Source organism: Chanodichthys erythropterus, chromosome 17 (assembly GCF_024489055.1).
Source record: "Chanodichthys erythropterus isolate Z2021 chromosome 17, ASM2448905v1, whole genome shotgun sequence".
NCBI lineage: Eukaryota > Metazoa > Chordata > Actinopteri > Cypriniformes > Xenocyprididae > Chanodichthys > Chanodichthys erythropterus.
The window spans coordinates 22,439,246-22,463,615 of NC_090237.1; the positions used below are offsets into that span (position 1 = coordinate 22,439,246).

A 24,370-nucleotide genomic window follows, 5' to 3' on the forward strand; every position below is an offset into this window, starting at 1 on the left:
GAGGGTCATATGCGGACTGAAAAACTTCCTTTCTTACAACAGTTCCAATTAACCTCACCCCTAAAATTTATAAATATTTTGAGAATTTGCCCTGTATAACCTTCTAAGCAACATAATTTCTGATGTAGAGGATGAATAAGTGTTGATTTGTAGGTGCGTTCCATGTCTGTCTGTGCTGTGGTTTTGCTTTAATTAGTGTAGATAGTGCATGCAGTTATTTTTAACTTTACAATTTTAAACATTGTAAAATGTGACCAGATGTTACCTGTTTTAGTTATTTTTTATAATCCTTTACAGCGTGACCAGATGTTACCTATCTGTAAATAGTTATTTTTATAAACCTTTACAATATGACCATGTTATCTTTTTTTTAATCTTTACAATGGTTGGTGTGAGAAACTGAACAGTATTTATATCATTTTTTACCTCTAATACACCACTATGTCCAACTGCTTTGAGCATCTGTCAGGTATGGGGAAGGGTGGTGGAAGGAGCGAGGACTCAAATGCAGGGAAGAGGGCTTTTATTAATAATAAAAAATAAAACAAAAACACAACAAAAACTACCCCGTGGGGGAAAAACAGACTTGACAAACAGGACTCGACTAGACTTGGCTTGACTCATGGAAACACCCGGGAATAAACGACAACGAACCAGCACAGGACTGCAAACACAAGGAGAATAAATAGGAGAGCAAACAAGGCAGGTAACGAGAGAGGACAGGTGGGGCAAATCAACCAATAATGAGGTAACAAGGTGGGCGGGGTCAAGACAATAGACATGAGAGCACATGGCACACAGAAACACATGACAAGCCATGAGCTCACACCAAACAAAACAAAGACACAAGCACATGGCCAATGAAGACAAATCACAAGCCATGTGCTTACACAAGACGAGACACGAACACGTGACTATGAAAACTCATAAGCCACGTGTTCACACAAAACAAGACAACATGAGAGCATGCAGCCCGTGAAACACAGACTGCGTGCTGCACAAGACAACACAACATGAAAGCACGCGGCAGGTGGAAATAACCGCGTGCTACACAAAACATGAGACGAGAGCGCACGGCAAGTGAAAGTACACACAAACCGTGCGCTCACAATAAAGACAGGACTGGGAGCGCGAGTGTCCGAATCCCGACACGAAACCGAAACCAAACTAGACACGAGTGCCGGGATCCGAACGCCACGCTCCCAACATGAAACAAGGCATGCAGACAAGAGAGCGCACAGCCCCGAGAACAGTCGAGACCGTACGCTCACACAAAAACACGACAAGAACAGGAGTGTCAGAGCTCTGTCACAAAACCAAGAAATAAACAAGACTGAAGTGACAGAACCCTGACAGCATCCAGTGTGTGAGGTCTGAAAACGCGCTCTGATGACGGAAGTGATCTCTCGCGCTTATACCTCAAAGAGTGTGAGCGATTACTTCCGGCATCAGAGTGCATTGAGACCTCACACACCGGATGCTCAGGGCAGTTGGACATAGCGGTGTATTAGAGGTAAAAAATGATATAAATACAAACCGATTGTTTCATGTCTTAGGACATCGATGTGTTGCCACAAGCCACAGGGTTTAATTTGGATTTGTCTGTGCATGTTTTTTTTTTACCCTTATAGACGAAGATCCCATTGCCATGCATTATACGACTGACAGCGGTTGGAGTTAAAAATCCTCAATTGTGTTCTACTGAAGAAACAAAGTCACCTACATCTTGGATGCCCTGGGGGTAAGCAGATAAACATAAAATTTTCATTTTTGGGTGAACTATCCCTTTAAAAAGGCAAAAGAACACATGCACATTTTCCTAATATGATAATTAAAAACCAGGACTAAATCAAAACCAGACTGATGAAAATGTGGGGCATTTTCTCAATATGCGAAGTGCGGGACAAGGGGTGAAAATGCTGTGCGGTACAACGCAAAGCTGGACGGGTGGTCACCCTATTTGTAGTGGACACTCACATTACATTCTATGACGTTGCTTCAGCTTAGATTTAATGAATCACAGCATTATTCATGAAGATTCACGCCTCCCTCATACTGTCTTTCTTGACAGAAAGAGTCTTACAAAATTTAAATAAATATATTGTTTTATATGAATGTGTAAGCAAGATAATTATTACATCATTTTGAAGCAAAAATTCTAGTCTACAACCCAGAAGTCTTGTGAACACATATTTAATATTTATTTTGTGACCGTATTTCAGTTTCTTAAGTTTTTTGTTTTTTCAATAACCACGCATAAAGGTTATTCTCTCAAAAATACAAACATGTACTTACATGTTGCTCACATATTATGGTAGCCTAGTACGTGCTGAATACAGTGTAATGACACTTTTGCCATTAATATGTTTATAAGCAACTGAAAAAGCACAAATGTCAGGGCATGTCAAAACTTCTCCAGGGCCCCAAAAATCCTCAGGCCCCAGAGGGTTAACCGAAAGAAGGAAATATCTAACAACAACAACAACAACAAAACACTTTCCCCTTCAGTCTGGAAATGCTACAAAGCTTAAAATCTTAACAGATATGAAAAGACTGGCCATCATTCACTTGATGACTTTGTAAACAGTTGCATAGAAAAAGTGGGAATCATACACTATAATCAAACCACACACTACAGAAGTCGTTCCCTACACAAACTCAAATTAGAAAAGTGTGGCTCATTGCAAGAAGATAAATAAAAATGATAACATCTAAATATGTTAGTAAGTAAATACATAAATTGTTTGATATCTTCTGACTGGATGGAATTGTAGGCATAGTCTACTCTGAAACTAAAAATTGTCTTACTTGCTCTGACTTTCAGCAACTAGTGTTGACTCAAAAAATCTGGGCAAAAGTTTTGTAGTTTATTCCACCCTTTAGTGTTCAAAATACTGTGTGGTATCATTGTTTTCAATAATGTTGTTTTCAACACTAATCTGTTATCATCTCAAAAACTATGATTTATATATAAGAAAATAAACATTTTCAAACAAACTTTTTCACTGTTCTAAGATGGCAAATCCAGCTGAAACAGGGTTGAAATGCAGTGCACATCTCAGTTCTGTTTTAGACACAGACATTACATCATCTGGCTTCAAATCCCATCACGTTCCCAAAGACCATCAATTGAACTTTGACTTCAAGTCCCATGATGCTTTTCTGTGAACATAAATCTGCATAAAAAGCAATGCTGTACCATAGCTTACAGTATGCATAAGGCATAAGTTGTATTCAGGTCATACAAGAATTATTGTGACATACATTACAAAGGTAAGTATGCAAGATGAACAAATCTTTAATTTTTACATGTGCTATTTTGCAAAACTTTTAATGGTATAAATGTACATCATCATTAATGTTTTTTTTTCTATTAAGGTTTTTAATGGCTGTAAACCTTTCATATCCAACTTTCACATTCAACCTTAAAATTGCAAAATTTGATGTCCATCCAAAAGCAATATATCCTGTGTTCTTCTTTGGAACTCTGATCTATGTGTTCTCTGTGTTCTGTAATGGAACCCTTCTTGGACTGATAATCACCCAAAGAATCCTTCACAAGCCGATGTTCTACATCCTGTTCAGCCTCCCTCTAACCGATTTAATTGGAATCACTTCTGCTCTGCCCAGGGTGCTTGTGGACATTATAACAGGAACAAATGATGTGTATTACCCTACATGTGTTCTTCAGGCTTTTTTGATACATATGTATGGAGGTGCAATACTTTTTCTACTGGCAGCCATGTCGATTGACCGGTACATAGCAATATGCAACCCACTCAGATACAATTCTATTATGACTCCTGGCAGAATATGTGGACTCATTGCACTGGCATGGAGCATGGACCTTGTCTTAGTACTTGTTTTATTTTCCCTTCAATCTAGAATGGAGAAATGTAATTCTTTCATTGCTAATGTGTACTGCGACAACCCATCTTTGCTTTTGCTTTCATGTGGAGGAGATTTTACAGTGAACAACATTTATGGTTTATCTATAACAGCATTTATGCAGGTAATCAGTGTCTCTGTCCAGTTGTACTCTTATATGCAAATTCTCATCACGTGTATAAAACAAACACATTCTGATTCAAAAATAAAGGCTGTAAATACATGTATGGCCCAGATCGCTACATTTTTTGTCTTTGAAATAGTAACAACCATCGCTATATTATCATATCGGATCCCTAATTTTTCTTCAAGTGCACAGAGGATTTGTGGTTTGATGATTTACACAGTCCTTCCAGTTGTCAATCCAATCATATATGGAATGAAAACTAAAGATATCAGAATAGCTTTCTTTTTGGTTTTGAAAAGGAACAAAATTGGTCCAGGTAAAAATGCATCTGTTGTTCAAAGCAGAAAATAATAATTATAATTGAATGTAATGATTTTAAAAAAGTTTCTTGGTGTGGTGTTCTGGATGTTAATGTACACAGGTTTAACTGTATGGATCATTCTCGTTAATCTGAAATGTTTAACAAGGATCGTCAGATAATTTAATAATAATATGATTTTATTACATCATCTTTTAGTGTGAATAATTTCTTTGTAATTGTTGTGAGGACATTAAAATGATATCCAAATAACTACTGTTATGTGTGCATACTTGTTATACTAGGCTTTATTTGTGTGTGAATATAAATAAAATAAATAATTATGGAATATATGTTGGATTTGAGGATTTGTATATTATTACTTTATGAATAAAGTGCTTCTGATTCTATTTCCTCATGTTTTATGTTTAGTTTATATATTGTACTTTCGGAAAATCTTTTTGTGTCTGTGGCACCCTTCAGTCAATAACAACAATTAGCAAATACAAACAGACATCAACAGATTACAACACAAACATGTCACTTCCTGTTACCAGTGGGTGGCGCTACTACTAAAACTGAATTGTGTAGATGTGTTCAGGGCAGGACTCTTCTCTAACGTGAAGTTTAGGGCAGATTGGACATTGTATGCCCGAGTTACAACAACTTCCTGTTGATCGCATTCATTAGCACTTAGCCAAGTGTTGCATGATTTAACATGTTTCTAGCATGTTTGGTACTTTATGGCATATTTAAATGTGTTTCAAGGAGTGAATTACAGGGTAAAGCATGCCATTCCCTGTTGCCAGCAGGTGGCGCTATGACTATAACTGAATATTGGCATGTAGATGTCTTCAGGCTAGGACTCCAATAAAACATGTGAAGTTTAGGGCAGATTTGACATTGTATGCCCGAGTTACAACAACTTCCTGTTTCATGGCGAAACATTTAATTTTAATTTTCAGCAAAAAGATCTTTGTAATTTAACGTTGCAAAGGCCTTTACATTATATTGACCAAATATGATGTTGATCTGATTAAATCTCTAGGAGGAGTTTGTTAGAGTACAATGTCTGGAAATGGCAAAAACTGTAAAAAAATTTTGCAGAGAAATTTCAAAATATTTTGTCATTTTCATATTTCTCATTCTCATTTTCTGTTGAGTTTTCAGATTTTGCTGTTACATGAACTTCATACTTGTACGTGAAAAGTAGCGCAAAGTGCCCTTTAATGAAATTTTGTAAATGCCGCTATTGAGCCATTTTGCCACAATTAATTCTGAAACCCATATCAGTTGTAAATTTTCACAATTTCTGACGTGTGTGCAAAGTTTCATAAGTTTTCGAAAAAGTTTAGGCCCTCGAAAATGTGATTCATTTCGGAGAAGAAGAATTGACTGAGCAATTACTATAGAGTCCTCACACCATCAGTGCTCGGGCCCTAACAATACATTATTCATTTAATTTGAGTTCTGATTGTAAAATAAAATATTGTTAATGCAACACAGCTTGAACATACATATGAAACATTTGAGGTTTTGGTGACCTTTATTCCTGAATATACTTTCTTAATGTGTATGTGAACTTATGGAAGTCATCTGTGGCAATGAATAGTTTACAAGTTGCTGTAGTGATTTCAATAGTAGAAAACAAAGCATTACTAAAAGAAAAAAATGTGCCACTCCATAAAATTTACATTTACAAAAATGAACAAATACAAATATGTTTAAAATTATGTACTCACACATGAGCACTCCAGTTATATCAGCATAGACTAGAAAAAGCCCTGGGCCCTGGAGAAGTTTTGACATGCCCTGACATTTGTGTTTTTTTCTGTTGTTCATAAACATATTAATGGAAAAAGTGTCATTACACTAATATGTGAGGAACATGTATGTACATGTTTGTGTTTTTGAAGGAATAATGTTTATGCGTGGTTATTGAAAAAAAAAAAAAAAAACTTAAGTCACTGAAATAAAGCCAAAAAATAAATAAAAATATACTAAATCTGTGTTCACAAGACTTCTGGGTATTGGAGGTTGTAGACTAGAGTTTTTGCTTCAGAATGATGTAAAAATTATGCTGCCTACTCGTTCATGTAAAACAATATAGAGATTTAAATGTTGTAAGACACTTTTTGTCAAGAAACACAGTATGCGTGGAGGCGTGAATCATCATGAATAATGGGTCATTTAAACCTGAGAAGACAAAATAATTGCATAATGAGTTGTAATGACCTACATAAATAATGAGCCCTTTCAGTCAGATAGGGTGTGAAAAAACCCTCTGTGATCATGTCTCAAGCTCATCATGGTGTATATCAAACATACAGAAAAAAACAACAATACTGTGAAATAATATTACAATTTAAAATAATGGTATATAATTCTATTATATACATTAAAATACATTGTATTTCTGTGATGCAAAGTGTCTGAACAATTAGGTTACCTCTATGGTATTTCATATAGCCTTTTAGCTTAAAAACATGCACATTTTGAGAAATATTGATGAATTCTCATATGTTTATGTCAATTTTCTATACAGAGGAGTAATATTTATTAATATTTATTGTCATCACTACGAACGCTGGATACTGTGTTTTCAATTCATACTTGCAGCCGGAGGGCACTCTGTGCACCTTTAATCTACAAATTAATCCAAAGAAGAACAACCATGTGACTCTCCAGGAACTAACAGAGGCCAGATATCGCTATAATATCCAGATAAACACTTTTCAAGACAATAAATACACGATTGAGACAGGGCATGCTCAGAATTTATGTCTGAATATCGCTCGTTCATTGGGCATGGCTGCATTAGTGGATAATGAGCTGAATCACGGGCGTCTGACATGGCTCTTTTTTCATACAGATAACATAAACAGAGAATTTTTGTTTTCAATTTGACTTACACGATTTAAAACCTGACATTTCAAAGATTTTTTAGAAGTCTCATTTTTGTGTCATTAGTATTCACTAAGTTACAGTTCATTTTCTGAGAACTATCAGATTGGACTTTGTTCAGAGGGAGACGAGAGATCACGCATCATGTTAGTTTTCTTTATTTTGCAAAAAGCACAACATTTTGTTTTTACTCTGAGTGTACACAAATAAAAGAAGATATTCCACAGATTAAAATGGTGTATAGCTCTTAATTGTATGTGCAACATTGACAGAGTATTTTGAGTGACCGCCGACCAGAGGGAGTTAATTCAGACATTGCTTATTTTGTTTTTGAAACAGGTGAGAATTTTTTATGTCTGATCTCTTTAGTTTTAAAACCATAGACAAGTGGATTCACAAGAGGAGGAAAGATAAAATTGTAGATAGAAAACACTCTGCGTAGGTGAGCTGGAACACTCTCAGATCGATTTGCAAGAAGAGGAAAAAGAGTGTTAAACTCTAAGAAAAGAAAGACGACCAAATGAGTATCACATGTCTGAAGTGCCTTAATCTTTGCATCAGATTACTTATTAGAAACACATGTGATTAGTATATGAATGTATGTAAATGCCATAACAGAAAGTGAAAGGCCATGGTAAATAATTATGCAAAACAACCAATAGATATTGTTCACCTCTGTGCCACTGCATAAGAGTTTCATTAATGCTGTCTTATAGCATACAAGGTCTGTCATGTGTGTCTGGCAAATCCTGTAAGGTATTAGAAGACAGAAAACGTCTCGGGTTACGTATGTAACCGTGGATCCTTGAATAGGGAACGAGACACTGCGTCAAAGTGCAGTGGGAATGCCTCTGCGTGATTGCGTCGTGAAGCACATGTGTAAACTGTCCAATAGCGTGACGGAACGTCATAGGCGGGTGACGTAACTGACCAGCAATCTATAAAGCATACCCGAAAACAGAGAATGCCAGCTTCTGATTGGCTGAAGCAAGGTGCTCTCGGGCATGCTGGGAGTATGGCACTGAGATGCAGCGTCTCATTCCCTATTCAGGGAACCAGGGTTACATACGTAACCTGAGACGTTCCCTTTCACGGGAACTCCTGCTGCATCAAAGCATGGTGAGAATGCTATACCCACTACGCCATAGTCTCAAATGCCTGAGTGTATCAAGATGAGAGAACAGAGGACCCCGGAGTGGAGTTGAGATCTAGGTTATAGAACCTAATGAACATATGATGAGAAGACCACCCTGCTGCATTGCAAATATCATGCAGGGAGACTCCTGAGATCAATGCTTTGGAAGCAGCCATACTCCTAGTAGAATGAGCCAAGGGACGGCTGCCCGACAGACTCATAGGCAAGTGAGATAGCCTCAACCACCCACCTGCTCATCCTCTGCTTAGATGCAGGGTAACATTTCCTAGGTGGCCCAAATGAACAGTTGGTCTGATTTACACCACAGCAGCTCTGTGGACATATGCATCTAAAGCCCTAACTGGGCAGTGCAGATTAAGTTGTTCCTGATCAGGGTTAGTAAAAGGTGGAGGACAAAGCATAATAGGCCCTGCAATATTAGTAGGGACCCTAGGCACATAACCGGGTCACGGGTGAAGAAAAGCTTTGACCATCCCTGGAGCAAATTCGAGACATGACGGAGAAACTGAAAGAGCCTGTAAGTCTCCAATTATTTTGAGAGACGAAATGGCTAGCAGAAAGATAGTCTTTAGAGTAAGAAGCTTTTCGTGAACCTCTTTCAATGGTTCAAAAGGATGAAGGTAAGACCCTCTAGTGCAAATGCCAGGTCCTAAGCTGGTGTTCTTGTGCACTGAGCAGGCCTCAGCCTCAAAGTTCCACAGAGAAATCGAGTAACCAAGGGATTTCTCCCCACTGTAGTACCCTCAAAGGGTAGATGATAAGCAGAGATGCTGTTACATAAACTACATAAACTTTCAAAGTAGATGGGGATAATCCACTGGAGAAATGTTCTTGCAAGAACTCGAGAATAGAACCCACAGCACAACTAGCAGGGTCCAAATTATTTTCTTCACACCAAGAAGAAAAAATTCTCCACTTAATGGTATACAGTCTTCTTGTGGAAGGAGCTCTGGACTGGAGGATGGTCTCAACCATCTCTCAACCGCCTTGGCCACGTCTGTACCATGGCATCCAGCCCTAGTGGTGCTGGATGAGTGAGGGAGAACCATAATTGACAATGAGTCATCTCCTGAGATGCAAATAGGTCTAATTCTGCATGACCGAATCTTTGGCAAAGGAGCTCCACCACCTCGGATTGAAGTCTCCACTCCCCGGGCCCTGGCCCCTGCCTCGACAGGAAATCTGCTTCCTGATTCTGGGACCCAGGAATGTAAGCTGCCCTCAGAGAGAGCAGCTTCCCCTGAGCCCACAGGAGGATCCGATGGGCCAGCTTGCATAAAGGACATGACCTCAGACCCCCCTGATGATTTATATAAGAGACCACTGATGTGTTGTTCGTACAGACCAACACGTGTTGGCACCTTAGGTCTGGGAGGAAGTGTTTGAGAGCCCGAAACGCGGCGATCATTTCCAGACGATTTACGTGCCAGGAAAGTAGATGGTCCTCCCACAGACCCCGGGCTGAGCGACCACTCATGATCGCTCCCCAACCCGTAAGGGAAGCATCTGTTGTTAGCATTGTGCGACGACAAGGAACTCCCAACATGGGAACTTGGGACAGGAACCACGGTATTTTCCACATGACCAAGGCACGAAGGCATCGCTGCGTGACCTTGATCATGCGAAAAGGATTTCCCCTCAGGGAGAACCCCTTGGTCCTGAGCCAGCACTGCAAAGGTCTCATGTGCAGTAGGGAAAAAGGTATCACGTTCGACGCTGCTGCCATGAGACCTAACATTCTCTGAAACTGTTTCACAGTAAAGCCTAGTTTTATCGCATTCACAGCTGAAAGAACTGAAGCAATACAAGCAGGTGAAAGATGAGCCTGCATCGTTTTTGAGTCCCAAACCACACCTAGATAAGTGGTCATCTTAGAAGGAACGAGCACACTCTTTTTGGCTTTAACCCTGAACCCCAACCTTTTCATATGAGCGAGAACTACATCTCGATGTAGAGCCACCATGCTCTCTGATCGAGCAAGGATCAACCAATCATCGATATAATATAGTATGCGAATGCCCTGGAGTCTTAGAGGAGCCAGCGCTGCATCCACACACTTCGTGAAGGTGAGGGGAGATAACCCTTGGCCGAATGGAAGAACCTGGTACTGGTACGCTTTGCCCCTGAAAGCGAACCTCAGGAACTTCCTGTGTTGAGGATGGATAGACACATGGAAGTAAGCGTCCTTCAGATCGATTGTGACAAACCAATTCTCGGACTGGATTTGTGAAACAATCTGTTTGAGTGTAAGCATTTTGAACTTTAGTGTGACTCAGAACACGCAGATCTAAAATAGGACGCAGTCCTCCATCCTTCTTTAGATCTATTAAGTATCGGCTGTAAAACCCTGACTGCCTGCTGGGTGGAGACACCCATTCTATAACCCCTTTTCGCAAGAGAGTCATAACTTCTTGTTCCATAACCAGAGACTGCTCTGGGTTGACTACTGTAAATAGCACCCCGTTGAAGCTGGGTGGCCTCAGAGTGAACTGTATTCTGTAACCCACTTCTACCATGCGCAGCACCCATTGAGATATGTTGGGCAGATGTTTTCATTCTGCCAGAAAATCTACAAACCCGATTCCAAAAAAGTTGGGACACTGTACAAATTGTGAATAAAAAAGGAATGCAATAGTTTACAAATCTCATAAACTTATATTTTATTCACAATAGAATATAGATAACATATCAAATGTTGAAAGTGAGACATTTTGAAATGTCATGCCAAATATTGGCTCATTTTGGATTTCATGAGAGCTACACATTCCAAAAAAGTTGGGGCAGGTAGCAATAAGAGGCCGGAAAAGTTAAATGTATATATAAGGAACAGCTGGACGACCAATTTGCAACTTATTAGGTCAATTGGCAACATGACTGGGTATAAAAAGAGCCTCTCAGAGTGGCAGTGTCTCTCAGAAGTTAAGATGGGCAGAGGATCACAAATTCCCCCAATGCTGCGGGACGCCATGTCATCCGGACTAAAGAGGACAAGGACAACCTAAGTAATTATCAGCGCTCAGTTCAGAAGCCTGCATCTCTGATGGTATGGGGTTGCATGAGTGTGTGTGGCATGGGAAGCTTACACATCTGGAAAGGCACCATCAATGCTGAAAGGTATATCCAAGTTCTAGAACATCATATGCTCCCATCCAGACGTCGTCTCTTTCAGGGAAGACCTTGCATTTTCCAACATGACAATGCATCAATTACAACATCATGGCTGCGCAGAAGAAGGATCCGGGTACTGAAATGGCCAGCCTGCAGTCCAGATCTTTCACCCATAGAAAACATTTGGCGCATCATAAAGAGAAAGATGCGACAAAGAAGACCTAAGACAGTTGAGCAACTAGAAGCCTGTATTAGACAAGAATGGGACAACATTCCTATTCCTAAACTTGAGCAACTTGTCTCCTCAGTCCCCAGACATTTGCAGACTGTTATAAAAAGAAGAGGGGATGCCACACAGTGGAAAACATGGCCTTGTCCCAACTTTTTTGAGATGTGTTGATGCCATGAAATTTAAAATCAACTTATTTTCCCTTAAAATGATATTTTTCTCAGGTTAAACATTTGATATGTCATCTGTGTTGTATTCTGAATAAAATATTGAAATTTGAAACTTCCACATCATTGCATTCTGTTTTTATTCACAATTTGTACAGTGTCCCAACTTTTTTGGAATCAGGTTTGTACTAAGGGACCCAGTCTCTCGAGACTGGCCTCTGGTGTTGTTTGTGCGATCACTCCAGTGCCCTGAAATGGCGAACCGGCAGGAAGCGACTGAACTGAACGCTCCATGATCCTCATCGGAGGATCGCTGAAGACGTCTGCGCCCTGAAGCACACGAGGTGGCAGGGTTAGCAGAGCGCCCTCCTGAGGGCACTGAGGAGAAACGGGTACCGTATAATGAGGTGAACTCTGCTTCTCCCCAGAGGTGACCACCCTCAGAAGCCTGGCGCCACTGGCGTCAGGACTTCTTCGCCGAAAACTTCTGAGGTATTATGACAGTCCTCAGATCTGCCTTCTTCTCTGGAGCCTTCGGCTGTGACCGCCACCCAGACCCCCAACCACCTTGCTTTTGTGGGGGAGCCCGAGAGGCTACGCTGATCTTTTGCTGAGCTCTGTGTGAGGAGCTGGTACTCGTCTGAGGCTGCTCCCGCCCAGCAGCCTCAGGAGGTTGAGAGCGGCGGGGGAGAATTTTCTGAAATGCCGCCGCTTGCTTCTTTGCCTCCTGAAACCTGTCAACAACAGTGGTGACATCCATCCACAGTGGTGGGCATCGCCGTATAGCCATGATGTTTAAGTCCTAAAATATTATTATAGTTAGATGTAACAGGACTAAACACACGATAAGATGCAGGTTTATTCCAAATGGTAATGAAAAGATGGCAATGGTCGACGTGGAGGTTGAGACCTAGATGATAAAAATCTTTCATCTAAGAGGCTCTTGGATCTTTCCTCTTGTTTCTCGGCTGGCCATGAAATATTTCGTTTAGCAACAGCACGAGTTATAACCTCCATAAGCTCCTCATATGCATGTGTCTGAGGTGGCGATTCCTCATGATCGATACTCAGAATGTCTAGCTCCTCGGAGTCAGACATCTGAAGTACCGGTGCCACAGCCCCGGGGGAAGAAACCGCAGTGCATGCTTCCACCAGAGAAAAGGCACTGGACCTGGCAGGTGAGGAAAAGGGAGAAAGGGCGGCGCCCGTCTCTAACTCCTCCACCAGATCCATCTGCGAACCCCATCATCTGAGCCGCCACTCTGCCTCGGCAGTAGCTGGACCTGAACCATGAGGTACGCGAGCCGAAGCGCCCTCCTCAAAGAGCGCCTGGTAAGAGCGGAGCGTTCTAACGTTCAGCTTGTCGCAATGCTCGCAAGCAACCCCCTCAAGGGCTGCCTGGTCATGCTCCACTCCCAAGCACATAACACAGAGCTCGTGTGAATCCCCACTCGTAATAAAGCGGGGGCAGGGAGAAGCGCACGGTCTGAATTGCTTATTCGCCATTTTCACTTTTTGATAATTATATATATATATATATATTATATATATAAGTGTCTGTCAAGTGTCTGTCAAGATTCTTTTTTTGTGTTCATTCCATGCTATCATGGCATTAACATGATTTTCAGAATTTTCATGTCCCCTGAAACCTCCATCTTTATCCATTGCCTTCTTCCAGTTAGAATAGCCCAGTGATGATGTGAATGAAGTCTCTTGAATACCAGGGAGAGAAAAGTGTCGACACGGAAAACAATATGCAGAGTCTCGGCTTACAGAATACTCCAGCCATTGGTGTTGTGTATATAACATTTTGTTGAAAGCTCTTTTCCGGTCGCCCTTCATGGTTCGAGGGAACACCTTCAGGTGCAGCTGTGTTGGTCCTGCTGTCCAAGACTGTGAAATGTCTGCAAATAAAGAGAATGGTCTTCTTATAGCGATGACTAGCCTACCAAGGGTCCTCAATCAATTTAAACAATGAGTAATAATTAAAATAATTATCAGTGCAGAAGGTGTAGTTTGTCAATTAAATCAACCTAGAATACATACAATTGATTCTGCAAATTAAGTTTGAATGAAAGTTAGTTACATAACCATAGTTATAGTCCAATAATATGAAGGCAATCGGTCATTTTTAAGGTTTTAGGAATCTAATTAAAATATACAAGCTCATCATTAACCCTTTAACACGTACGATCACACCGGTGTGATCAGTCTTGGCTGGCCCCAGGAGCGTACGATCACACCGGTGTGATTAGAACGTTCAGTGCATTACGTGATCAACTGCCAAATTCAAATGTGCGTGCGCGCTTTAACTGGCGCTAAACCAGAGACGGACACGCGCAGCGCTTTTCATATATCACATATATGCAGTGTTTTCAACCAAATAATGTTCATTTCAGGTTTCAGACATTTAAATGCACATGAGTACTAACAAAACAATATATTTAGAGTTTGTAAAATACACAATGATGTCTATAGAAGCAGAAATAACAACCCTTTCCATTATAACTTGACAACACGTTTAATTCATATCAGATACACATTGTAAAAGTAACTTAAAAGCTTACTCTATTCTTCCCCAGTTCACCGGCACACTTACTTTCATGTATTTCGGGAGAAGTGGATAAATTCACGGTTTGTAAATCCAACAGATCTGATTCTCTGCGCGGTGCAAACTAACATGGCGGCGCCCGTCGCTCATATGGCTCAACTAACACGATCATTATAAAGGTGTTTAAACAGCAAAACACATCCACTTGCACATATTTGGCAATCGGAATATTAGATATTTCATGCTATAGTTAACAAATTTGTGAATATTTTGAATAAAAAAGGAAAAAATGAAATGAAAGCAGATCATCATTCATACAGTGCTGCGGTGTGTCACGTAACAAGCGATGACGCGTCACCATGGAAACCATAAAGTGATACGTTCTAAATAACGGTCGCCTTAAAAAACTCACGCTGGGGAGTCAGACAGAATATTTGAAACTTACGTGCGAAAGGGTTAACACCCATTTAGACAATACCTTCTAGAAATATGTCAGTAAAAAAAAAAAAAAAAAATAGAGCATACCATGTGGTCCTGGCAGAATGCGATCTGTGGAGATGTTGGCATGTAGTGCCTGAGGTCTGTCACCATTGCCCCCTGACCTATGCTGACACAAAGTTTCTTTGTGGCCTTCAAATTCAGACAGGTCACTTACAGCTGAATTATCTGCAGATACAGTAAAATAATAATCAACATAGTAGACATCAAACATCATTTAACATCACTTGCTGAACATGTGCAAACAAAAGAACTTTCAGGTCTCAACTACAACTATACATACCTTTGCATTCTGTTGGGGATGAAGGTGCTTGTTTGTCCCCCCCTGGCCACCACGTAGACCCACCCCTGGATTTAAGGCAGCAGATTCGGCACGATCATATCATATGCATGCTGCTTGTGTAGATACATTCATTTTTGACTGCAAATGATGAGGTAATTTGATTAAATGTACTGGATTTACGACATTTTGCAGTTAGAAATAAATGCTCTATTTTAATATTATTTTAATGTAGAATTAAATGAACTACTCAGCATTTTGTTCGCGTACCCCCTTTTGTCACCTCACGTACCCCCAGGGGTACGCCTACCCCAGATTAGGAACCACTGCTCTAGAGCATTCAGTCACTGTCCGGTCTCGTTAACGCATACCTACCTCAAATGCTTACCTCAAAGACTCTGCTAACTACTACTTTCCTGTCTCCAGCGTTCTCTGTGATTCCTAGTTTCTCCTTGTCTCCTGTGAGTGTCATTGTGTCTCGTCTGCTCCACGTCTGCCTGCATCCATGATCCCTGGGAAAGATAAAGACAAGTATCAGATCCAGTATCATCTTCAGTCATGAACTTAACCTGCTTTCACTCACCTGCACGCTGCCCGCCATCTCTGGTTGTTCAATAAACTCAATCTTAAAATCCCTGTAAAGTCATTTTAAAGTATGTATTCTGAGTTTTTCACACTGCAGACAAATGTGTTATTAACCACCCAGTCAAATTTGAATGATTAAGAAAATCTGCAAGTAAATGAAATAAGTTATCAAAATCTCGAAAAAATAGGCAGCGCTCTCTGCTCTCAAACGCTGGGGGCGTGTCCGCTGTCTGCGCTGAAACCACGCCCACTCGCGAGAGCTGCAGCCTCAACTTACTTGTCTAATGAGTCAAACATACTGATACATATAAAAAGAATCATTTAGAGTTACTGTGGACTACCTTCTAATTATAACATAAGCAAACTCGGCAACTTACACTCATTGGTGGGCATGAACTGCCGACTGGTGTCGACTGTCGAGTCGACAAATGATGGCGCCGTGAGATGGGAGGATGAAGGCCGGGACGGGAGAGACTCTGTCCGGCTCCATATCATATCTATCATCAGTTGTCGGCCTATGGTTGTCGGTGGGACGGTAGGAAGGCCGAGGCGGGAGGGGTGCCGAGGTCTGATCAGTCACATTCACCAAAAACAGCAGATTATCTGTGAATCCCAGCTGTCTGATTAAAGTTTGTAAAACTATCCGGTGTAGAACGATCACTTTAGAATCCTTCATATCATCATTTTAGGAAATTTAAATAAGGAGACTGAGCATATTGTATATTATAACAACCATGTAATATGCATTTGTGTGACAAAGGCATTACTAACTAAATGTGCAAAGGGCTGTATGACTGTAATGACACTCGAGATTGAGCGAGTGAACCGCTGTAGAGTTAGAGGCGGTGTCATGCTCGGTGCGTCATCGACAGTTATGTAGTGTTAGGGGAGGGGCTATGCTCAGGGGTCCAAGTGCATCATCAGACCCCCGTTTTAGCTCCGCCCAAAAAATCCTGAGCAGAGACTTGGTGAAAAACTGTTTAACGCTCTAACTTCACAATTAAGCATTACACAATTCACAGTCTTTGTAATGTGTTTCAGCAATACATTTGTAACATTTATAAAGCGTTTAGAAAAAATTCTCAGAATTGACTTTACAGAGACTTTAACTATACCTGTGTCTCCGTCCCCTTCTGTATGTAACAGAAGACCGGACCAACACTGTCAGAACAGCCAAGATGAGCAATCCGGATCCATTTCAAGACCTTGTTGATACACTGCGCCGCACGCTCTCCAGCACTTCCACGCCAGCACCTCCAGGAACCACTTCCACATTCACTGCTGCATCTCCTTTACCATCTGCAGTAGCCAGTCCCATGGCCAAACCGGCGCCCTTCACTGGCTTGGCGGAGAACTGCAATGGATTCCTCCTGCAGTGTTCGCTGGTCCTGGAGATGCAACCGCACTTGTATCCCGATAACAGTACTAAGGTGGCCTTTATAATCTCTCAACTCGACAGAAAAGCTCTTCGCTGGGCTGAACCGTTTTGGACACAGAAAAACCCTGTTGTTAAGTCGTTGTCAAGATTCAAATAGAAAAATAGAAATAGAAAACTCACATCTTTCGTCTACTGAGCGACAGAGGAGGCTGACGCAGAATCTCTGTCTATATTGTGGCCGTGCTGGGCATTACATCTCTGAATGCCCCACTCGTCCTGTGCGACCTATGGTGAGTGTTATCATGCCTACGTTGAATAAGATGAATCCACTCACTATTGTTGTAAACCTCACTGCTGCCGACTTCTGTCTTCCAGTCAATGCGCTCCTTGATTCTGGGTCAGCTGGAAACTTCATCTCCAGAGCCCTTTGTCGCCAGCTTCAACTCAAGACCACTGCCACACTGAAGATATATCAAATCCACTCGGTAACTGGAATACCTCTCCGTCAAGTTACGTATGGGACCTCTTCACCTCCAAGTCGGTATTCTCCACACGGAGGAGATCCATCTGCTGGTTCTGGAGGAGTCAACAGCTGACGTGATTCTAGGGCGCCCCTTGCTTGAGCAGCACAACCCCATCATCTCCTGGAGGACAGGAGAGATCCTGAAGTGGGGTAAGCAATGTTTTAATGACTGTTTTCCTGAGCTTCCTGTTCCAAGTCTTCCAAGTTCCGAAGAAATCCAAGTCTATGCTACTTCTGTGGAAAGTCCACTTGAGAAGCGTTCAACGGACATCCCTGCCTGTTATTCCCACTTCAGAGATGTCTTCTGTCCAAAAGAATCCTCCAAGCTGCCTCCTCATCGGCCATGGGACTGCGCAATTGACCAGCCAGTGCCCAGAGGGAAAAAATACTCCCTATCTATCCCGGAGGAAAAGGCCATGGAGGAGTACATAAACGAAGCTCTGTCACAAGGCTACATATGCCCGTTTACTTCCCCTGCTGCTTCAAGTTTTTTCTTCGTGGCAAAGAAGGACGGAGGCTTGCGGCCCTGCATCGACTACAGAGCTTTGAATAAAATCACCATAAAATTCAGGTACCCACTTCGTCTCGTCCCATCAGTGCTGGAACATCTACACGGCGCCACTGTGTTCACCAAGTTGGACCTCCACAGCACTTATAACCTCATCAGAATATGTGAGGGGGATGAGTGGAAGACAGCTTTCGTGACCCCTACTGGCCACTATGAATATTTTGTCACGCAGTATGGACGCCCCCTCCGTATTCCAAGACTTCATGCATGAGGTGCTCCGGGAGTTCCTGCACAAGTCAGTTCTGGTCTACATAGATGACATCTTGATCTACTCCCGGAGCATGGCCGACCATCGCCAACACGTTGCGGAGGTCCTCCAATGCCTGAGGGACTATCATCTGTTTCTCAAAGCCGAGAAGTGTACCTTCCATCAGCCCTCAATGCAGTTTTTGGGATATAACATTGATCGCAGTGGCGTCCGCATGGACAAGAGGAAGGTAACTGCTGTCAAAGACTGGCCCATTCCCACATCCGTGAAAGAGTTACAAAGGTTCCTGGGTTTTGCAAACTTCTACCGCAGATTTATCCAAGGTTACAGCTTCATCACCAATCCGCTTACAAGTCTCCTCAGGAATAAGCCCAAGTCTCTGTCCTGGACTCCAGCCGCCACGCAAGCTTTTGACACACTCAAGACAGCATTTACAACCGCTCCCCTCCTTCTCACCCTGATCCAGATCTCCCTTTCGTTGTCGAGGTAGACGCCTCAACCACAGGAGTGGGAGCGGTCTTATCCCAGCAGCAGGGGAATCCCGTAAGCTCCATCCATGTGCTTTCTTCTCCCGCAAACTCAACCCGGCGGAGGTCAATTATGATATCGGTAACCGGGATCTTCTTGCCATCAAGGCAAGGCAAGGCAATTTTATTTGTATAGCACATTTCATACACAATGGTAATTCAAAGTGCTTTACATAAAGAAGAAGAATAAAAATAGGACATAAGGAATAGAAATAACAGTAAAAACAGATAATTTTGCTATTTGGATTTAAAATGCATTAAAAGTCAGAATCATGATGATACATAAAAGATATAAAAATACATTAAAAATGAAATAAAAACAGGAAAAGAATTTAAAGAATAAAAAGATAATACGTATAAAATAAAGTGCAAACAGTTCGGACATAGCACAGTGCTCAATCAGCAAATGCATAGGTAAAAAGATGTGTTTTGAGTCTGGATTTGAATGTGGCTACTGTTGGAGCACACCTGATCTCTTCTGGAAGCTGGTTCCAGCTGCGGCTGGCGTAACAGCTAAAAGCAGACTCTCCCTGCTTTGAGTGAGCCCTTGGTATTTTTAAGTGAGTTGATCCTGATGATCTGAGTGATCTGTTAGGTTTATATTCTATGAGCATATCTGCAATGTATTGAGGTCCTAGGCCATTGAGTGATTTATAAACAAGCAACAGTACTTTAAAATCAATTCTAAATGCAACTGGAAGCCAGTGCAAGGACCTGAGGACTGGTGTGATGTGTTCATGTTTTCAGGTTCTGCTCAGAATCCTGGCAGCAGCGTTCTGTACGAGCTGCAGCTGTCTTATGGTCTTTTTGGGAAGACCAGTGAGGAGCCCATTACAATAATCCACGCTGCTGGTGATGAAAGCATGAACAAGTTTCTCTAAGTCTTGACTGGAGACAAAGCATCTAATTCTTGCAATATTTTTGAGATGATAATATGCTGATTTAGTTATTGTCTTTACATGGCTACTGAAACTCAGGTCTGACTCCAAAATCACACCAAGATTCCTGACTTGATTTTTAGTTGTTTGACCCCTAGAGTGAAGGTACATGTTCACTTTGAGAACTTCATCTTTGTTTCCAAACACAATGACTTCAGTTTTGTCTTTGTTTAACTGAAGGAAGTTTAGGCACATCCAATTTTTAATTTCATCAATGCATTGACACAGGGAGTCAATGGGGCTGTAGTCGTTGGGTGATAGGGCTAGGTAAATCTGGGTGTCATCTGCATAGCTGTGATATGCAATTTGGTTCTTTCTCATTATTTGTCTCAGTGGCAGCATATATAGGTTGAACAGGAGGGGTGCAAGTATTGAACCTTGAGGGACTCCGCATGCCATGGATGTCCACTCAGACTTATGATCACAGATACTCACATAATAACCTCTCCCTTCTAAGTATGACCTGAACCATCTAAGGACCATCCCAGAAAGCCCAACCCAGTTTTCGAGCCTGTCAAGAAGAATGTTGTGATCGACAGTGTCAAACGCAGCACTGAGGTCAAGTAGAACCAGCACTGATAATTTACCTGTATCTGTGTTTAGGCGAATATCATTTATTATCTTTATGAGTGCTGTTTCTGTGCTGTGATGCGGTCGGAAACCAGATTGAAAGTTATCAAAGTATCCATTCAAGCTTAAGAACTTGTTCAGCTGATTGAAAACAACTTTTTCAATGATCTTGCCTATGAAAGGAAGATTTGAGATTGGCCTGTAGTTGCTCAATATGGTGTTATCCAGATTGCTCTTTTTCAGGAGGGGCTTAACAACTGCAGTTCCCTTTCATGGGAACATCGACGCTGCGTAGTCGCGTAGTCGCTTTGGGAACGCCTCTGCGCGTTTTGTCTTGAAGCACTCGTGAAATCGAACCAATAGTGTGACGGGACGTCAGTGCGGGTGACGTCACGGACCAGGAAACTATAAAGCACTCCTGAGAACAAAGAACGCCAGCTTCTGTGTCTTCAGCAGCGCTCTGTGTTATCGTGTGTCTTATTTGGTGTTGTCTGTCAATTACATATACAGAGACGATCTCTTTTGTTTGAGAACAAGAGTATCAGTATTACACCACATATATATGTATATAAAAGACACTATAATGGCGAGCAAACGGCATCAGACCGTGTGCTTCTCCCTACCTTCATTACTTCACGGGTGGGGATACACACGAGCTCTGTGTTGTTTGTCCGGGAGCGGAGCATGCCCAGGCGGCCCTCGAGGGGGTTGTTTGCGAGCATTGTAATATAAAACCTCTCCACTCCCGCCGGGCGCTCTTTGAGGAGGGCGCCGCGGCTCGCGTTCTTCGTGGTCGGATCCCGCATCTGCCGAGGCAGACAGGCGGTTCAGATCATGGGGTTCGCAGATGAATTTGGCAGAGGGGTTAGAGACGGGCGCTGCCCTTTCTCTGCCCTTACCTGCCAGGTTCAGTGCCTCTCCCAGGTGGAAGCACGCTCTGCGGTTTCTTCCTCCGGGCTGAGGCACCGGTACACATGTCCAGCTCTGAGGAGGTGGATATTGTGATATTGATTTGAGGACTCGCCACCTCACACACATATCGTGTTTCAAAATCACACGTTTATTATTCTAACATCAGAAACAAATCAGTTGTGTTTGAAAGCCATGATTATTTTGTTAATCTGAAATATTCAGACCGTGATAGACTTGTCTGATTATTTTCTCGATTTAACTGAGAAGTTAAATATCTTTCTGAATTTGTCAACTTACAAATATTGAAGATATATTTATATATATAAAGAAAGTGAACAGCAGTTTTGAGTGCTATACTACAAAGCGAGTAGGGATGCACACGCTGAGAGTGGAGCATGCACGTCAGTTCACAGCTGACAGTGTTCATTCATAAAAATGTCCCGAAGTGTAAAGAGAAGTATGCACTAGCGGGAGTTTTTAGCTCCACTCCTGTTGGCTTTATTCTCGAGGGAATAAAAGTCCAACGCAAGGCTCGAATCTCGCGTTTGCCGCGGCAGCGCGCAGATTAAGTTTGCAATGAAGAATATATAGCTCGGATCTCGCGTTTGCCGAGGCAGCGCGCAGATTAAGTCTGCAATAAAGAATATACGGCTCGGATCTCGCGTTTGCCGAGGCTGCGCATAGATATCGTGCCCGTAATATATAGCCGATTATATATAAAATGTTTATATATATTTGGAGGGAACTGAGTAGACGGGAGTTCCCTTTCTCTTTTTCCCTATAATATCTTGCAAACTATTACGAGCTATAATTCTTTTTGTATTCCAATATATTCAGCCTGTCTTTTTGACTGTTTGTTTTTGGCTGCATTTAATTTAAGGATTAAATGAAATATTGAATACATTAAATTCTGAGGAATTTAAAAGAAGAGAGGCCGGTCTGCCAACCCTGCCACCTCGTGTGCTTCAGGGTGCAGCGGTTTCCAGTGATCCTCTAAGAAGAGGAGGGTCATAGAGTGGTCAGTTCAGTTGTTCCTTGCCGGTTCGCCGTTTCAGGGCACTGAAAAAAAAAAAAAAAAAAAAGTGTCGTCACCCGTGCTCCCCCGCAGAAAGCTTGGGGACCGGGACAGGCAACACAGCTGAAGTCTTTGTGGGGTAAGACAGATCTGCGGACTGTTATCACCAAGAAGACTTCGAAAAGGTCCTGACGCCAGTGGCATAGGACATTCGAGGGTAGCCCCTTTCCGAAGAGGGTTCTTTACCACACTATATGGTATCCGCCCCTCCTCGGTGCCCTCAGGGGGCCGTTCTGCCAACCCTGCCACCTCGTGTGCTTCAGGGTGCAGCGGTCTCCACTGACCCTCTGAGGAGGGCCGGTCGACATTTGATTCGGTTGTTCCCTGCCGGTTCGCCGCTTAAGGGCGCCGAGTCAAATGTTCAAAAAAAAAAAAAAAAAACACAAAAAAAAAAAAAAAAAAAAACACCAGAGGCCAGTCATGAGAGACTGGTTCCCTTAGTAGATTTCTGGTAGAATGGAAACTTCTTCCAAGTATTTCTCAATGGGTACTGCTCACAAAGAAAGGGTTACAGAATTCGGGTCTCGCCCGCCCCAATTTAACAGGGTCTTCCCTATAGTGGTGGACCCCTTGCAGTCTCTGGTATTGGAACACATAGTTCTGACGCTCTTGCAAAAAGGAGCTATAGAAGGGTTTCTCCTCCCAGCAAGCTGTCAGGGTTTTACAGTCTGTACTTTGTTCCAAAGAGGGTTGGAGGGTACTTTCATGTATCCATCCATCCTCAGCACAGGAGGTTCCTCAGATTTGCTTTCGGGGGCGAAGCTTACCAATACAGGGTTCTTCCTTTCTGCCTAGCTTTCACCCCACACCTTCACAAAATGCGTGGATGCAGCTCTGGCTCCTCTGAGACTCCAGGGCATTCGCGTGTTGAATTATATCAACAATTGGTTGAATTTAGCTCAGTTTGAGCATATGGCAGTCCAACATTGAGATGTTGTTCTGTCTCACATCAGAAGGCTAGGGCTGAGAATTAATGCCAAGAAGAGTGTGCTTCTTCCAGCTTAAACTACCAACGATCTAGGGGTAGTCTGGGATTCCATCACGATGCAGGCACATCTGTCTCCTGCTCTGGTGCGTTCCATTCTCTCGGCCGTGAATGGGGTGAAATTAGGCCAGTCACACACTGTAAAACAGTTTCAGAGACTGTTGGGTCTTACGGCAGCTGCGTCCAACGTGATACCTTTTTGGCCTGCTGCACATGAGACCCTTACAGTGGTGGCTCAGGACCAAGGGGTTTTCTCTGAGAAGAAATCCTTTTCGCATGATTAAGGTCACGCGGCAATGCCTTCGTGCCTTAGTCATGTGGAAGAAGCCTTGGTTCCTGTCCCAGGGACCTGTGTTGGGGGCTCATTGTCGTCGTGTAATGCTAACGACGGATGCTTCCCTCACAGGCTGGGGGGGCGATCATGAGTGGTCGCTCGGCTCAGGGTCTTTGGGAGGACCATCTACTTTCCTGACACATAAATCATCTGGAAATGATGGCGGTATTTCGAGTACTCAAATACTTCCTCCCACACCCGAGGGGCCATCAAAATGTGGGGGCAGACATCCTGTTGAGGCAGGGGCCGAGGCCCGGGGAATGGAGTCTCCACCCTGAGGTGGTGGAGCTCATTTGAGAACTTCGGTCGTGCAGAAGTTGACCTATTTGCTTCGAAAGAACATCTCTTTGCCCACTGTGGTGCTCTCTGACTAATCCACCCCTCTGGGGTTGGATGCCATGGTGCAGACGTGGCCGAGGTTACGTCTGTACACACTTTTCCCCGATCGCTCTGTTCCCAGGAGTTCTGGAGAGGGTTTGCCTAGAGAGGGTCTATCTCATACTGATAGCCCCATTAAGGCCAACCCGAGTTTGATTTGCAGACCTAGTGTCTCTTCTAGAC

At 42.5% G+C, this 24,370-nt stretch overlaps 2 protein-coding genes across 2 annotated transcripts; both read left to right on the forward strand.

Moving 5' to 3' along the window:
• Nucleotides 1–3,385: 3,385 nt before the first annotated feature.
• On the forward strand, nt 3,386–4,366 carry or71at1 (odorant receptor, family 71, subfamily AT, member 1). Its single transcript, XM_067366162.1, has one exon. It carries the CDS (start codon nt 3,386–3,388, stop codon nt 4,364–4,366), a length of 981 nt encoding a protein of 326 aa, XP_067222263.1.
• A 14,175-nt stretch (nt 4,367–18,541) lies between these two features.
• LOC137004172 (uncharacterized) lies at nt 18,542–18,958 on the forward strand. Its single transcript, XM_067364372.1, has one exon. It carries the CDS (start codon nt 18,542–18,544, stop codon nt 18,956–18,958), a length of 417 nt encoding a protein of 138 aa, XP_067220473.1.
• The last annotated feature ends 5,412 nt before the right edge of the window (nt 18,959–24,370 follow it).